We start from the raw sequence: 17,741 nt of genomic DNA on the forward strand, positions 1-17,741 counted from the left end.
CAAGGATGTCAGGCCTGGGACAATCTCAAGAAAACCCTGCAGGCCTCATATGCTCTGCAGTCTCCCTGGACTTCCACCAAAAGGGAAAAGTAGCCCCTGGCTCTAGGAGCAATCAGCCAAGCCCACCCCTGACAGAGCCCAAGGTGTGGCTGGCATGGCTGGAAGGGTTTCATCTGGGACCTTTCCTGTGCCCTGGGCTCCCATGGCTGCTCACCATCTTCCGGATACACTCCAAGTGATACTTCTTCCAGCCGGCCAAACAGGCCTTGAGCAGCTTCCTTCCATAGTGCTGAGTAGCCTGCTGCAGCTGGGCTTTCTGCATGGAAACCCTCTGGCCACATTCCCGCCAGCGCTGAAACCAGGCTTGGATACGACCTAGAGTGACCAAAGCGGGGTGAAGATGGCAAGTCAGGGGGGCACCTTCAAGGGCACCCAAGGAGCTGGGCTAGAATCCCTCCTCCATCCCATACAGCTCAGGTGTCCTTGCTGAGTCATCTCTGCTCACTGAAGGTGGGGCCAAAGAACCCTCCAAGTAGCTTCTTCCTTATTTGGGGGTTTGAACTCTCCAAAAAGGAAACAGAGGAGGCAGGGCACATGGCAGCCTCCCTTTACCAGCTGGCTGGTATCTGGCTAGTGCCAGCCCTTTCTTTACCTCGCTCCAACTGCTTCCTGGCCTTGGTGACCACTGCGCCTTCCTGCTGCCGGCGGTGTATCCTCAGCGATGCAGTGTCCCTCCAATGGATAGCCACCTATGGAAAGGAGGGATGGACCAAGGAGGAAGGGCACCTTCAACACTGCCTCCCAAATGGGCCAACAGGCATTTACCCTGCACTAGCTGGGGCCAAGCATGGGAGGTACAGAGAGAGCAAAAACAGCCCCTCCCCTCTGGGACCTTACACTCTATTGAGGAAGACAATACATCTAAATCTGTATGTCCAAAATAAATGCAAAGGACGTGGATGATAGCCTGAAAACACAGGTGCGCACAGCGGGGACATAAGGAGCTGAGTGTCGATGGAAGCCAGGGAGTCTAGGAGGGGAGGGGGAGAGGGAGGGGGTAAGAGTGGAGGGGGCAAATAGGAGACGGAGCAAGGATGGGAGGGGGGAAGGGGCAAGGGGGCAAGGAGGGAGAGCCTTCTGGGCACAGTGGGCAGCCAGGGCAAAAACCGAGACGGCAGAGTCAGAGTGCTGGGTGCTAAGAACAACAAGACATCCAAGCCAGGGGAGGAGGCAGATGGGGAAGCCCCGGCAGGAGCTCAGTTGGAAGGGCCCGCCGTGCCACAGGACTTCTCTGTGACCCTGGAGGCCTGAGGGAGCTGCAGCAGTTGAGAGGGGCGTCTGGGGCTAGATTGAGCGCTTTAGCAAAACCTTTTTGGCAGCTGAGCAGAAGCTGGCCCAAGATATGGAAGAATCTGAATGAAGGAAAAAGTAATGATTATGTTGTGCCAAGCGCCATGCCAAGCACAGGGAGTACGAAGAGAAAAACTCAGATGTTCCCAGCACTTGAGGACCTCACCCTGACTGGGACCAAGAAGACACAAAAGGTGTCAAGCTCAAGCCCAATTCCTGGGTGCAGATGGCAGGGCCCCAGGCTCTTGGGAGGTGCTGACGTCAGTCTGAACTGGGCTGGGGACTAGGGAGAAGGGGTCAGAGGTGAGAGATGCTGAGAAGGGATAAACAAGACCTGGAGGGTGACTGGATGTGGGGGGTGAGGGAAGAGAAGGGTCTCGAGGACTGGGCCTCAGGGCGAGGGAAAGGTCTGCTCTGGATGTGCTGTGAACTTATGAACTATGGCCACCCTGGCCGAAATGTCCACAGGGCAACACGTGCCTGGAGTCCAGCACAGAGAGTCAAGGGCTGAACAGGCAGAAAAACGGGAAGTCATCAGCACAGATCAGATAACTAAACACATAGGAAATGAGAAAACCAACAAAAAAAGAAACCAGAAGAAAAAAGCAAAGAGGACGTAGGAGAGTGAGCCACGAGAGTCACTGACAGTGGGCGGCTGTGGGTGACCAAGGAGGTGGAAGGAGCACCATGAGAGAGGCCAGAGAGGGCAAGGATGAGGACAGAGAAAAAGCCATTCATTGGCTGCTCCAATTGAGAGATCCTGGGAAAGCTGAGGGACACATGGCCACATCCATCTCCACAGCCACCGGAAAACCCACCAGGCAGAATTCTGACCTGGGAGGCCAAGGTCAAGTCACAGGGAGGCAATTTTCCAGCTCAGGGAGAAAGACAGGAAAGTCTGTGGGCAGGCACTGGGTTGGCAAGGAAATGTCAGCAGTGGCAGGGGGAAAAGAACTCAACAGACACCAAAGGAAGAAGCACTGGGGCAGAGAGAGATGCACGGGAACCCTGAAACTGTGCCAGGCACAGGCATAGGTGCCATCTGGAACCTCCATCAGCCACGGTCCAGGCCCAGGCCAAAGATCCTGGATGAGAGGAACAGTCAGTGAGGGTGGAGCCTCAACGGACGCTGAACAAGGAACAAGCCCCATGGGCCTGTTGTGGTCATTTCAGTCACGTCTGGCTCCTCGTGACTCCACTGGGGGTTTTCTTGGCACAGATACTGCACTAGGTTGCTATTTACTTTTCCAGCTCATTTGACAGATGAGGAAACTGAGGCAGACAGGGTGAACTGACTTACCCAGAATCACACAGCTAGAAAGTGTCTGAGGCTGGTTTTGAACTCAACAAGGGGTCTTCCTCACTCCAGGCCCAATGCTACCCACTGGGCCACAAAGTTGCCCCCAGAAAGGGTCGACACAATTGCAACACACAACACAAATAAAGACACATCTAGGAAAATAGAAACTGTTCATACGTGGGCCAAACTAAGACGAAAAAATGATAGTTCTACCTAAACTAATTTCCTTTTCAGTGCCAGGCCAATCAAAGGATTACTTTATAGAGCGAGAAAAAATGACAAAATTTATCTGGAGGAACAAAAAGTCAAGAGTATCAAGGGAATCAATGGGAAGAAAAGCCGGAAGGAAGGCCCGGCCCTCCTGATCTCTCCGAGACAGTCTGGTGCCGGAGGAGACGGAGACTCGTCCATGGGACTCATCAGGAACACGACACAGGCAGGTGAGCACAGTGACCTGGGGTCTGAGAAGCCCAAGGAGCCCAGCCACGTGGGCGAGAGCTCACGGACAAAAACTACTGCAAAGGGAGAAGCCAGGCCCGGACAAACATCTCATGCCAGGTACCAAGATAAGGTCAAAACAGGTGCATGATCCTGATCTAAGGGGGGGACATCATGAGCAAATCAGGGGTACAGGAAGAGATTACCTGACGGATCTGAGGGGGACAATTAGAGAGGTTTATAGGAGACAAAATAGGTCATTTTGATTACATAAAATTAAGAAGTTTTTGCACAAATAAAACCAATGCAACTAAAATTAAAAGAGAAGCAGGAAATGAAGGGAGGAAATCTTTACAGTAAGTTTCTCTGATAAAAGTTTCATTCCCAAGATAGGTAAGGAACTGAGTCTAATTTACAAGAAGAGCCATTCATGCTGATAAATGACCAAAGGACACAATTAGGCAGTTTTCAAAGGGCAGCAATGGCCACGTGAAAAAAATGCTCTAAAACACTAATAATTAGAGAAATGAAAATTAAAACAATTTTGAAGGAAGTTATTAAATTGGCTAAGTTGAGAAAAAAGGAAAATGACAGATGCTGGAGGGAATGCAGGTAAAGTGGCACATGGATGCATTGTTGGTGGAGCTGGTCCAGCCATTCTGCAAAGTAATTTGGAACTATGCCCCAAGGGCTGTTACACGGTTTATACCCTTTGACCTAGCAATATCACTACTAGATCCACAAGTATCATGGCTTCCATCATACAAAGGGGAAAACTGAGGCTCAGACAGGTTAACAAGCAGGATGCCCACGGGCAGATGGTCACTGCCAAGATGTCCCTTCCACAACAATTCACCACCTGAGCCCTCTGGCCAGAGCACAGAGAATGGCTCGGGGTTTGTTTCACTCAGTCATACTTACACACACACACACACACACACACACACACACACACACGCACGCACGCACGCACGCACGCACGCACGCATGCACACCCCCTCCCCGCCCCCCAGGGACATACTCTAACTGTGGCTCAGCGTTTCAGAGAAACAGTCCTCTTCAGGAGCAACATTAGGGGAGTCCACTTTTCCTGCTGCCTGACTCCATAACTGCCCCCTCCCCTCTTGGCCCTGTGGTTTGGTCATTTGCACCATGAGGACAATCAGACCATGGGGCAGGGCCCACGTCCCTCCACTGGCAGCCATGCCTGCCGGCCCACCCCTCAGCGCACCTTCCCAAGGATGGTTCTTCGGTAGTGCTCCTCAGCCTGGAGTGTCTTCCTGGCTTCCTCCACCTGGGCCGAGGCATTTTTCCTCCAGAGATGAAACACTTGCCTAAAGACAAAGCAGAGGGAACAGCTGAGCAACCCTGGCCCTGCCCCCCAGCCTGGTCCCTCCCACCCAAAAGCCCATGTGGGGAGTCCTGGGGCACAAAATGTGGACACCTTGGCAGGTGAGACTGGGGGGGAGGGTACCCAGGGTCCACCCCAACATGAGAGAGCCCTCCCAAACACATGACAATGGGGGCCAGGCACTTCCCAAACTGCCCGAGGACAGTCTTTGGCCTTTCTTGGCTCCTCTGAAGCTCAGCACAGAATCTGAGGTCCAGGAGGTGCTTAATGGATGGTCACTTAACAGGTGGTCACTAAAGTGACCAGTTGGCTGCTTCTTGGGTCAAAGAGGCTGGCATTTTCTCCCTTATTAGACTCTGGGCTCCTTACAATCAAGGGCTGAATGGAATGGGGTGCTTTCCCAGCACCCCAAGCACAGGCTCTGCACACAGCAAGTGGTTAATAAATGCCAGGTGTATGTCCACCTAGAATTCTGAGCAAGGAGGCCCTGGGATGCTGCAGAAGCCCAAGTCTCTGAGGAGACAGGCTGGCGGGCACCTGGGGGCACCTACCGCAAGAGCTCCCGGTGATGCTGATTTTCTCTCTTGGCCACCTGGCGCAGGACGACTTTGACCTTGTCCTGGTAAGTCTACAGAAAAGAGAGCCTGGGTCATGGGTGCCAACATCTCCCTCCTTGGTCTCAGGCCACTGGGCCTGCCCCCAAACCCAAGAGGGCCCAATGTGTGTCCTGCCACTGAAGGCACATGACTGGAGGAGCCAGGCTCTTTCAGCCACACAGCTTGACCCTGGGCCCAATGGCTGGCCCACTTTCCTCTAGGATACCTCTCTTGGGACACATTTGGGGGGGGGGGGGGGGGTGCAGTATTCCCAGACAGAATAAAGCCTCATCTCTGCCCTCAAGCAGGGCAATCCCTGTTCATTTGGAGCCAACATCAAGAAGGCTTCTAGAGAGCTGAAAACAAACTGCCCCCTAGACAGACCTGAGTCAACAGAGTTGGCGACATCAGGAATAGTCAAGCCCCCAGGGGCTAAAAAAGGGATCCTGTGATGCTGATCTGGGCTGGGTCTGCTATCAAAATGACAAGGCCATGCCAGAGAGTACCCCAGAGGTGAGGCCATGAGGCCCTCCCCTTTCAGCCACACTGTCCTGGCTTTGTCCACAGACTCTACAACCACAGGCCTCCTGGAAATTCCTCTATCTCTGACCTCCACCAGATTCTCCCCCATGCCTAGAAGACGCTCCTGCTTTCCTCCTCATCTCCACCTAACTCAGCCTTCCTTCAGCAGAAGGCCTTTTTGGCTGCCTCCTCACTCCTGGCATCCCGTTAAGATTCCATCAATATGCCCTAGAGAGAGCTTGTGGACACATGGGAGCTCCCTGAGGGCAGGCACCTGCCCTTACCTCCCCCACAGAGCAGCCACTTAATAGTTGCTTGGAGACAAGAAGACAGGACAATGCTGGCCAGGAGGGCAAGAGTTCCAAGTGGAGCCACCTGGGGAGGCCCAGGAAGCAGAGCCACCTGGGGATGCCTAGTCACAAGCTCTTTGGGGAACACATAGGGAGGGCAGGCCCATGGTAAGGGCCCCAGGGCCAAAGAAGAGGAAAGCCTCCTACCATCCACGCTGCCAAAGTCCTGCGCAGCAGCATCTGACGGTAATGGAGGTCGGCATGGGCCACTTTCTGCCACTTCATGTTCTGCAGGGTCATGTACTAGAGGGATGCACACATGCATACGCAGAGAAAGGAAACATGAGTGGAGAAGAAGCACAGCAGCCAGGGGACGGGGAGACAGTGTGGGGGTAGGGGAGATGGGACCAGGAGGAACCCAGGCACTGGGGCAAGCCAAGGGCAGGTGGCCATAGGAGTCATCCCTGCAGGGCCTGGCTCTGGGTGATGCATTCCAATGGTGCCTTCCTAGGCAGATCACCCAGGCAGGTCACCCAGGGTCGCTCGCAGCTCACCTCTCGCCACTTGCTCCAGGCCAAACGTACAAGCTGACCCGAGTAGAATGTGGCAGCCCTCATCTCCCCAGCCTGCCTGAAGGAGGGAAATGGGGCATGGTTTTGACAGAGAGCCTGGGCCCAAACCTCCAGCCCTCCCTTCTCCCTGAATCCCTAGGAGGAGCAGGTTGGGCAAGAGAACCCATGAAACCCAGCCATGTTCCCTCCCCTAGATGCACCCCTCACAGGCCTGGTCAAAGACTAGGAGGCCCTAGGTGTCCTAGAGGGACAATGCTTTTGGATGCCAAGACCCTGAGTCAGGAGAATACTTGAAAGCCTGATGAAGAGGGAGTTTCAGTAGGACAAAGGTTAGCAAAAGCTGCGTGGAGAAAAGAGTCTGAAGAAGAAGGGATGGAGCCAAGTCTTGGAAGAGGGGGTCAGTGTCAAGAGGTTGAGACCAGAGGCAGGGGAGTCAATACTAAGGATGGGAGCTAGAACAAGAGAAGACACAGAGATAGAGGACTGGACCAGAAGGACAGAGAACAAGGGAGACTTCGAGGGGACACAGCTCTCCCCTCAGAGGGTCTCCTTCCTGAAGACACTGGACTAGAGGGCAGCTAAGCCTCCTGGGTGACCATGAGGTAAGAGGGGCAGCAGCACAAGCCAGGACTGGGCAGGGCCTTGAATGCCAGAGTGTGTGAGATACTTCTTCACACAGACAAAACCAAGACCCAAAGGGCCTTCAGTCTGTGCCCAGAAAGAACCCTTTGAAGAACCTGGGATCTGTGGCCATGAGAAATGTCTGCAGGGGCCCCACATAAAGCCCAGGCAAGGCAGGGGGCCAAAGAGGATAGGTGTGCCTCTTGGAACCCTTCCCACTCAGCATTTCAGAGGTAGGACCGACCTCCGAGGTACCCAGGCTCACCTTCTGCAGGAGGACCCCAAAGCTGGGGCGGTGGGGGGGGGGGAGGGGCGGCTCTGTGCAAGGTCACACAGCCAGCCTGGTGAGAGGGCTCGCCCCCGCAAATTCCTCACTCTAAGCCTCAAGTGCAAGAAGTTCAGAGCCGTTGGAACTGGGAGAAATTCTCTGCATTCGAGATCTCTTTAGAAGTGCCCCCAGGCTTGGCCATACTGAACCTCCCCCTCTCAGTGCCTTGTTCCACCCTCTAGGGCCAAACAGAACAAAGCTAACCCCTCTTGCACATAACCACCCTGGACACCTGTGTGCCGCTCACGCCCCCCTCACCAGCTCCTCGTCAGCTTCTTCCACTGACCTCTTAAGACCTACTTTCAGGTCCCCAAACACCCCAGCTATGGTGCTTTGGGGGCAACTACATCTTTTCCTAACATTCAGGGTACAACCTGATCAGGCCAGCACCCAGTGGGGCTTGATCTCTTTCCTTTTCTGTCCTTCCTGACTCGGGGCATTGGGGGAGGCAGCCCAGGAGAACCCTCTGGGCTCTTCCAGAGGACTACCCTCCAGCTCTGCCCCCTCCTCTTGCCTTGGCTCACTGGTTTCTGGACTTCATCCCTCTTCTATTCTACCTCATCCGCTTCAAACCAAAGGTGAACCAGCCCAACCAGCCTCAGAAAGACACAATGAAGGCACAAGGTGCAGAGGACCAAGGGCTGTGCAGGTGGCACCAGGGCATTGACCCAAGAAGGCTCAGCAAGGGAAGGGAGGCCTAAGAGAATCTAAGAGGTAACTTGCTGGGTTTGGAGGACCCGAAGGTTCTTTTTCCACATCTGGAACGTCTTCTGCAGCTGCCCGTGGTGGTAATGGGCACGTGCCATGGCCTGGCCCCCTCTTTCCATGGAAAGTTCAGCAGTCCGGCGGCACCATGTGGACCAGTACTGCCGCAGCACCCACTGCTCTGCGTGGAGGATGGCCTACAACAGAGAGGGGAAGGCAGCAATGAGTAAGACTCAGAACAGGAAGGAGATCGGCCCCAAAAGCCCATCAGGGAACTCCCTTCTGCTCTGGCTGAGCTAGACTCCTCACTGCTGCCCAGACACCAGAGCCTCGCACTGTCCTCCCTGATCAGTGCCTAGCAAGATCTTATCCATCTTTGCAAATGAAATCGAATGCCCCTACATTTACAAAGTCACCTGGGATTCCTCATGGGAATCTCTCCTCCCTTCCATTTCTACCAGGAGGCCGAAGATCAACCCCTCTGTTTGACGGTAGAAGAAACTGAGGCCCAGGGAGGCTGTGATTTCCCAGAATACCAGACTGAGGGAGGAGATAGAACAGACCTCAGAGGCCAACTGGTCCAAGTCTCTCACTTAACAGATAAGAAACAGAGCAAGAGAGTCCCCAGTGATCTGCCCAAGGTCACACAGGTAATAAGTAAGAGCTAATAACAGGGAGCTGGGGTTTTCCTCTGCATCGCCCTGCCATGCACTTTCATTATTCATGGTCCTGTCTCGTCCACCCTCCTAGACGGCCAGCTGCAGCTGGGGTCTTATTTGACTCTGTGACCTGCTCCACAGTTCCAGTGATGCCCTGCATGTAGTAAGTGCTCAGCAAAAGAAGGTGTGCCAGACAAAGCTGCAGGATGGGAGGGTGGGGGCCTGGGTTCAAATTCTTCCTTCCCCCCCATCTCTGAGTAAGGGCAGGATGATACTCATCAGAATTCCCACCGTGCCATGCTGGTGTGAGTCTCACCTGAGATGAGGTGAGCTGCCCTTATAAGTACCTGCTGAGCAGATGTACAAAAGAAGTAAGGAAAGAAGGCCTGGAGGCAGCCCTGCTCCAGCTAAGCAGCAGGTGTGAGGAAACCAATGCCTTCGCCACATGGCCTCAGAGGTGCCAGATAAAATCTGTGAGCCACACCCTGGCTGCCCATGTTCAGGGGGCCTCTGCAACAGAAGGAAATGTGGGCTGGGTGCCACTGGGGCACACTGCCGCTACTGCAGAGGGAAAGCAGTTTACCATTCTCTCAGACAACCGGGCTTCTCGCTGAAGACACATCTTCTGCCACCAGATGTCAAATGCCCGTCTCCTCACCAACTCCCTGCAAGGAAAAAGGAAGAAGAGTGAAAATGGCTGGCATCTACCCAGGAATCTTAAGAACAGAGCCCTTACATGAACCAGTCACCCCCTTGCCTCACCCCTAGAGGTGACAGGGGCAAGTGCTGTGGCTATCCTATATATGAGGACACTGGTCCTCAGGCCTTCAGACGCCAGGGCCCAGCACGGCCGGCCCTCCAGTCCAGCCGATTCCCCCAAAGTCTTCTTGGGAGAGCGAGTGGTCCTTCCATTCACTGGAATCTCAAGCCTAGACTGGCCCCTCCCCCCACCCTACCCCTAGTTCTTCCCCCTTTGGCTCCTCCTGAGCACTCCCTCCTCTGCATCCTTAAATCCTGGGGCCCAGAACCGAACACCACAGGGGATGGGGGGATCTCAGTTCCCAGTTCTGGAAGTTCGGCCACCCCACCTACTAGAGTCCAAGCCAAATCCACAAAGCCATCCATCATGGCACTCCCATTCCATCCCAGGCTTCTCACCCCAGCCCCTCTGGCCAAAGTAGCTCTTCTCCAAAGTCACAAACCTTCCTGTACAAGAACCAGTATCTATGTAAACCTGGAACTCCAAATAAGTGGATTTTGCCCTGCCTTTTGAGGATGGACCACAGGGATTCCCAACCTCCCTTCTGCAGGCCTCAGCTTCCTCCTCCACAAAATGAGGGAGCTGGCGGCTGGATGACTTCCCAGAACCCACCCGGTTCTAATCCCATAGTCAGAGAGGTCAAGGGGCTGGCCCCAGAAGGCCCAGCTAGCCAGGTGACCACACTATCTTTTTATCCTTTACCCACTCGGAGTTACTGTTTGTCCAGCCTTAAAGTGGGAATGACAACAGCTCTGAGAAGGATCTCCTGGAACTACTGGAGAGACATGCTCTGTGAGACTCCTAAGGGGCTGCAAGGCCTTCAGTTTTCTGTGAAACACTCCATTCCACTCACTTCAGTCATGCATGAAGGCCGGAAAGCGCCAATGCTGGGAACATTGTTTGCCAGCCAGGATAAACTCAACTACCCCAGAAACTCTATGGACCATCCCTTGGGATGGGGCTTTATGGTCTTGGGACAAGGCTGAGACTACAGACACAGAAAAACTGCCTCTGTGGGCCCTGGGTGGTGGCTGCCACAAACCAGAATCTGTCCCTGTCAGGTCCCCTGCTCCTCCTGGGCCTCCAAGTTGGTCATAGACAAAGCGCCACAGGAGGGCCCCTGGACATCCCCACTGACATACAGGATACCAGAGAAGTGAGGCAGGAGATGCAACTCCATTTGCCTGGTAAAAGGTGGTTTCCTTGGATACACCCAGAATGTGATTAAGGACTAGAAAAAATGCTTTGACGGTCATGTCTCACTAAGATCAGAGGGATGAAGGATGGGGGAGAGCCCAAGGGGCTGGGCATCAGGAGACCTGGATCCTGGTTCACACAATGATATCAACCTTCTTCAGGACCTTCCCAGATCAGACCCTCAGCTTACTCATCTGGAAAATGTGGGGACCTGGACTAGCTGATCTTCAAGCCCACTGACAGCCCCCTTCCCTACTCTGAACATCTAGGCTCTAAAAGTCAAGCAGTCTATGAATGCCACATCAAGATGCTGCCATCAATTTAGCTTCAACCCTCAAAGACATCTCTCAAAGCTCCTTAAAAAATACAGATAACACAGGAGGACTTGAGCTAAAATCTGGCCTCAGACGCTTATGAGGTGTTACCCTGGGCAAGCTCAATGGTTGTTGTCCATCTTCAAAGAGGACCAAAATGACATCACCATGATAAAGTAAGTTTCAGTGTGTCCGACTTTGGCTGATCAGACCAATACAAGCTTGGAGTGCTCTACCTACCACAGGATGGGCACAGATAGCCCGTGTGAATATTTGGGGTGGATACTCCAAATATGCACATCCTACGTTTCCTTTGTGCTGTCTCAATTCTGCTTTGCTCACCCTTTCTTTTTTATTTTATTTGTTTTCAGTGTTTCCCCTCCTTCCCCCTCACCTTTCCACTCCCTCCCTGAGAAGGCATACAGTGTTATATAGGTTCTACACATACAGTCCTATTTAATACATTTTCACCTTAGTCATGTTGCACAGAAGAGTTAAAATGAATGGGAGAAACCATAAAACAAACCAAAGCATAATACAAAAGAAAATGCTCTGCCACATCCTGTGATCGAATTCCATAGTTCTTTCTCTGGATGTGGAAGGCATTTTGCCTTAAGAGACCAGTGGGAATTTTTTAAGTCCTTGCATTGCAATGAAGTTCTAAGTCTACCAGAAAAATTCCTTGCACACTGCGGTTACTGCACAGCACCCTTTCTGATGTGGGCACACCATGCTGAGCGTTCCTGTGCCAGTGTCTCCCATGTTGCACAGTCAAATCCAAAGTTCCTGACAGAGACTTGGAGAGTGTCCTTGTATCCTGTTGGGGGTGTAAGCTCAGTTCTCACGTGGACAGTCTCGGGCAGGTAAAAGTGAGGACTTCTAAAACCTTAGAGTTCTCATGAGGCCCCCCAGGGAATAGCTGGGAATTGAGGCGTGACACACGGGCTATCTCATGCATCTCCACCTCTTCTCCATGGGATACATGCTGGGGAGAGCATCCCACCCTTGAGATTAATCCATGGTCTGAGCACACCTGTTGTTGACTAAGCTAAGGGCTGAGAGCACGCCCGGTATTCACGTATTCACGTGCAAACCATGCGGCAGGAGAGCTTAAGTAGGGTCAGGAAAGCCTGAAGGTGCTCTTTGCACTGAAGGGCCTTTAGAGGGCAGAGGGTCCCTCCCCTCTCCCACTCCCATTCTCTTGCTGTACGATCTTTGCCTCCTTGGGAGGAGGAGGATTCCTCTCTCCTGAGGAAGAATTCACCCTGCACATGTAACCAAGACCCTGAATAAAGCCTAACCCTTGTTCTACTCTGGAAAGTCTCTTCTCTCAATATGTTTATCCGGTTTGGCCAACTGAAGACCTGGACGACAGGTAAGGTAAGACTCGGGTAGCCCTTCGGCCTCAAGGCTGAACAGTATCCCTTCTTCTGACCACCATGTGATCGCCTGTCCCATGTGAGTTCACCAGAAAACAGTCTTTTTGGCAAGCATACCTTTTGCACTTGAACAACATGGCCAGCCCACATGAGTTGCGCTTTCTGAAGCATCGTTTGAATGCTTGGCAGTTCAGCTCAAGCAAGGACTTCAGTGTCTGGTACCTTATCCTGCCAGGCGATCCTCAGAATCTTCCTAAGACAGTTCAGATGGAAGCGATTCAGTTTCCTGGCATGGTGCTGGTAGACTGTCCATGTTTCACAGGCATACAACAATGAGGTCAGCACAATGGCTCTGTAGACCTTCAGTTTTGTAGTCAGTCTAATACCACTTCTCTCCCAAACTTTTCTTTGGAGCCTCCCAAATACTGAGCTAGCTCCGCCATTGCGTGCATCAACCTCATTATCAATGTGTACATCCCTGGAAAGCAAACTACCAAGGTAAGAGAACTTATCCACAGCATTCAAACCTTCTCCATTTGTTGTAACCGATGGTTCTACATGTGGTGGTGGCTGATGGAGCTCCTGTGCTTTCTTGGTGTTAATTCTTAGGCCAAAATTAGCACAGGCAGCAGAGAATTGATCCATACTGTGTTGCATCTCAGCTTCAGAGACTGCACTGAGTGTACAATCATCTGCCAAGAGAAAATCGTGCACCAACACTCCCTCCACTTTGGTCTTGGCTTGTAGCCTTTTCAGTTGAAAAACTTACCATCAGTGCGGTAGTACTGGGCAAGTAATGTGACCCCAACTGCTTCAAAAAAATAAAAAGAAATACAGACAGCAAAGAGGAGGTGCCCTTTTTTGGTTTTTTAGCTTTAGGATAACCATGGATGGCACCGAAACTAGGATAAACTGCAGCAAAGCATCCATTTTCTGAATTCCAAATCCAATACTTTTTTCAATCGTTTGTGAATCTTCAAAAATGAACTAAGACACCCACAAAAATCAAGAGCATTTCTATATAGCAATAACAAAATTCATTCCCAAGAGGGAATAAAAGAAGGGGAAGGTCCACTCAAAATAACTACAAAACCCCCTAGACCAGCTGGGAGTCAAACAGCTTAAAGCACATTCAGTACCTTATAAACACAATTACAAGATCCTCCCTGAAGAAATAAAGGAGCATTCAAATACCTGGAAGAAAACCCAGTGCTCATGGCTGGGCCAGTTTAACATAATAAAAGGACAATACAACACTGTTCGATAACTAGCTCTGATAAACTTAGCTCTTCTCAGCAATAAATGATCTAGGAAAATTCCAAAAGTCTCATGATGGAGAATGCTCTCCACATTCGGAGGAAGAACTACGGGAATCTGAATGCAGATCAAGGCATACTATTTTTTTTTCCTTTTGCTCTAATTCTTCTTTCACAATATGACTAATGTGGAAATAAGTTTACTATAATTATACATGTATAGCTTACGTCAGATTGCTTGCTATCTTGGGGAAGGGAGAAGGAAAAGGAGAAAAAAAAATTTGAAACTCGAAATTTCATAAAAATGAATTTTGATGTAATCGGAAAAAAATAAAATACCGTTAAGTGGGGAAAAGGAAAATACTGCAGAAATTAATTTCCAGATTTAGTGCTTTGCCAGTGAAGGTTTAATAAGGATAGTTTATAGAGCTGGACAAAAATAACAGTAGAAATCATTTGAAGGCAACTAACTGAAAATATTAAGACAAAAGCCTTTCCCCAGGAGATAAAGGGTCAAAGAATATGAACAAACAGTTCTCAGAACTAGAAATGAAAAAATGAGCTAAAGTACTAGTAACAAGAGAAACTCCAATCAAACAACTCTGAAGTTTCACTTTGCTAAAAATGTCAGTGTCAGAATTCGAACTCAGAGCTTCTAACTACTCCCTGTCTTCTCTCAAAGACACATCTGTTCCAGCCAGGAAGTCAAATCAAATGAAAATATTAACTGTTCAGGGTCGGCTTTTAAAAAACCCCTAGGTGTCTTTTGCCTTACTGGTTTTAAATAGATTTGCCCATTTATAAACACATACACATACATGTTAATTTTACTTTATTTTGAACTGGTTTTTAAGGTGTTCTACCAAAAATGTTTTAATTTTAAAAAAAATAAAACTACACTGATCTACTTCATTTTAACATCACCTACACTTTCCAGCATCTCCCTCTCCTCTTCTCCTCCCAAAAGTTTATCCCTTGTAATAAATAATTATAAAAAGGCAAAATACCATTTAGCAAAATTAACCAAGCTATCCAAAAGTCTGCCCTTCTATGCAGTGCGCCACACCCACTCCCCTACCCCCCAAGAAACTGAGGAAGGGGCTTTCTTAGAACTCTCCTTTGAGGCCAAGGTTTGGGCCTGGCTCAAACCATGCTGCTAGCTTCGGCCTCTCTGTTTACACCCGGTAGCCACTGTGCCTGTTGAACAGACTCTGGATTCATTCCTAGAAGACTGCCCAAGCTTCTCCGGGATAACATCTGTTTCTTCCAAGGCTGTACTAATTCATCACATCCGGCCTCAGACTGAAGACCTCTGGCGGTGCGGAGCCCACTCCTCCCAAGACATCCTGTTCCACATCCAGACAGCTCTGAGTGGAGGAAAACCAAACCTGGCACCCACCAACTTCCACCAAAGGGTCCAGTTCTTGCCTTCTGGGTTCCAGAATGAGTAAATCTCACTGTTCTGACAGCCTGTGAAAGAACCATGATCTCACTATCAAGTAAGTGTTCCATCTAGTGATCCCCACGTGTCACTCTGGCTGCCCTCCTTTGGACTGGGAACAGCCTATCCATGCTCCTCTCAAAATGGGGTCCCCGGAGTTGACTGTGATGCTCCAGATGTTATCTGCTCGGTACAGAGCAGTGGCCTAAGAGAAGAAGGGGACTGCCCTGTGGGTTTAAAACCCAGGTCTGGAGGGGATGCCCATTAGCTGGGGAATGGCAGAACAAATTGTGGTACATGAATGAAACAGAATACTATTGCGCTATAAGAAATGGGAAGCCGGAAAGGCTTTATGAGCTGACGCAAAGTGAGCAGAACTAGAACGATTTATAGAATAATAATTATACTGTAAAGAAAATCACCGGAAAGACGTGCCTATATGGATCAACGCAGTGATCTGCAACAACTCCAAGGACTCATGATGAGAAACACCATCCATATCCAAAGAGAACTGTTAACTCAGAATGAAGATGAAGCAGAGTTTTTCACTTTATTTTTCTTGCTTTTTTTTGCAACATGGCTAATATAAAAATATGTTTTGCATGACTTAACATGTATAATGAGTATCATATTTCTTGCCTTCTCAGTGGGTGGGGGAAAGGAGGAGGGAGAGATGTTGGACCCGAAAAGTCAAAAAAAATTTTTTTTAAGGAGAGAAAGCAATCCAGGCCTGACCCTGGCTGGCTACAGCTGTGACTACAAATGAGGGACACATTTTCTGAGCCTCCATTTCCTCATCTGAAGGCTGGAATGATCACCAACAGCTCACTCAGAGCTAGCGGCTGCTCGTGGAGCGGTGGCCAAGAGCCCAAATTCAGCCTCAGACACATCCCAGCTGTGTGACTCCAGACAAGTCATTTCCTCTGTTTGCCTCAGCTTCCTCCTCTGTAACATGGGGGTAATAGCACCCCCCTCCCAGGGTTGGCTAGAGGATCAAGTGAAACACTATTTGTGAAGTGCTTAGGACCGTGCCTGGCATCCAGAAGGGCCTTGTCGATGTCAGCTGTGACTCAGAGGCAGGGCCCAGAGAGCAGATGTGGAACGATTCAGATGCGATAACAGCCTCAGAGGCAGAAAAGGCTTCAGATGACTAGGAATCTGGTCCATCTGAGCATGACAAACCCTGAGTCCAAGAGAACAAAGACAACAGCCGCTTCTGTCCTGGCGAACGTGGGCCTTGCTTTGGCTGCACTAAAGACTCTGTTTTTCAGGTTTGGTTCGTTTTTTTCATGCTGCTTAATGGTGACGGTGGGGAGGGGAGTGAGTGGGAAGGTCAGATTAATTTTTAAAAAACAAAGGAAAAAAGCAGCAGAGACCTCTGAGGCAAACAGAAGATTGTGTCTCCGAGGGCAAGAGGGCATTCAGAGGGAGGGTCACAGGGACAAGGCAGGGCATGGAGGTGAACCCGTGTAGGCACTTTCTGCACTGTGCCCAGTGACATCACCAAACAAACAGTACATACTGTCCTCCTGGCTCTGCTCACCTCCCTCAGACAGTGTGTACAACTCAGCCACCCCCACCGCGTGGGGCCTGGCTTAGCGACCACTCGACAGGACCCAACTCTCAGCCCTGGCTCCTGACAGCCTAGGAAACCAAGGCCAAACTCCTCAGGGTGGCACTGGAATCCCTCCATGCTCTGTGGCCACAACAGACCTCAACCACCAGCTTCTCAAGCATCCACTTTGCCCAGCCCCCTCCACCAGGCCAAGTCCCTCTGTCCTTGCTGCCCTCTCTCCTCTGGACCCCCATTCCTCCAAAACACACACATTTTTGTCCAGTCGTGGTAGTCTGCTTCATGAATCTCTGAATCCCTCAGATGAGGTATTTATAAAGCGCTGGCACAGTGCTTCACACACAGTAGGTGCTTAATAACCATTGGTTCCCATTCTCCCCCCAAAACCCCCTGGGCCGTCTCTGCCGCCCCAGCCTCAAACTCCCAATTCTGCTTCTTCTTCAGGGCCTCTCCTCAGGAAGCAGCTCAGGGCTCCAGTCCACTCTGACCTCTCCCTGCCTATATTCCAACAGTATTTACCAGCCCCAACACGAACACTAAAAAAAATTCCCTAAATATAAACACAACAAGAAGACCCCAAATCCAACCCAACCAAATCACAGCACCGGAACCATTTACAATTTTAAAAGAAAAGACAAGAAATGCATTTTATCCACATAATAGCAAATTTGCTAGGGAGATGTTCTGCACCCTTCCAAGCTGCTCTCTAAAGTGACACATAGAGCTGGGCAGGCCAGTCAATGCCCTTCTAGCCATCCAGATTTCCTAGTGCTCCTGAGCCAATGGTCTGACAGCCTTTCACAACTCACAGTCACCTATGTCACACAATACCAGAGGACTGGAATGAGGACAGAAGGCACTGAATATTTTCATTCCTTCAGGCTGCATTTGTTACATTCCTGATGTGAGCAGGGTCCTATGCTAGACTCACTGGGGCATAGAGAGATGTCTAAGGTACTGTTCCTCCGCTCCTAAAGGAAACACTTGAAAAAGGCAGAAAAGTCAAGTTGGGAGGATCCTGGGAAATCAATGAAGGCCTGCCAAGATGATGCAAGCTATAGACCTCTCCTGGTCAGGGATGCTGGCAAA

At 50.7% G+C, this 17,741-nt stretch overlaps 1 protein-coding gene across 9 annotated transcripts in view; it reads right to left on the reverse strand.

The window, feature by feature from the left end:
- Positions 1–17,741, reverse strand: part of SFI1 (SFI1 centrin binding protein) — a 61,620-nt gene that overhangs the window by 11,404 nt on the left and 32,475 nt on the right. For all 9 annotated transcript variants that reach the window (XR_011965237.1, XM_072599865.1, XM_072599869.1 and 6 more), the window contains 8 exons: positions 9,316–9,397; positions 8,088–8,270; positions 6,402–6,473; positions 6,055–6,150; positions 4,991–5,067; positions 4,320–4,422; positions 653–749; positions 215–375 (listed from right to left, as the gene is read on the reverse strand). Coding sequence is in view for 8 of the 9 variants with exons in the window: in XM_072599865.1 (XP_072455966.1) it covers positions 215–375; positions 653–749; positions 4,320–4,422; positions 4,991–5,067; positions 6,055–6,150; positions 6,402–6,473; positions 8,088–8,270; positions 9,316–9,397 (871 nt within the window). In the remaining variant the exon portion in view is untranslated. The remainder of the gene's footprint in view (positions 1–214; positions 376–652; positions 750–4,319; positions 4,423–4,990; positions 5,068–6,054; positions 6,151–6,401; positions 6,474–8,087; positions 8,271–9,315; positions 9,398–17,741) is intronic.

Source organism: Notamacropus eugenii, chromosome 4, assembly GCF_028372415.1.
Source record: "Notamacropus eugenii isolate mMacEug1 chromosome 4, mMacEug1.pri_v2, whole genome shotgun sequence".
Classification (NCBI taxonomy): Eukaryota; Metazoa; Chordata; class Mammalia; order Diprotodontia; family Macropodidae; genus Notamacropus; species Notamacropus eugenii.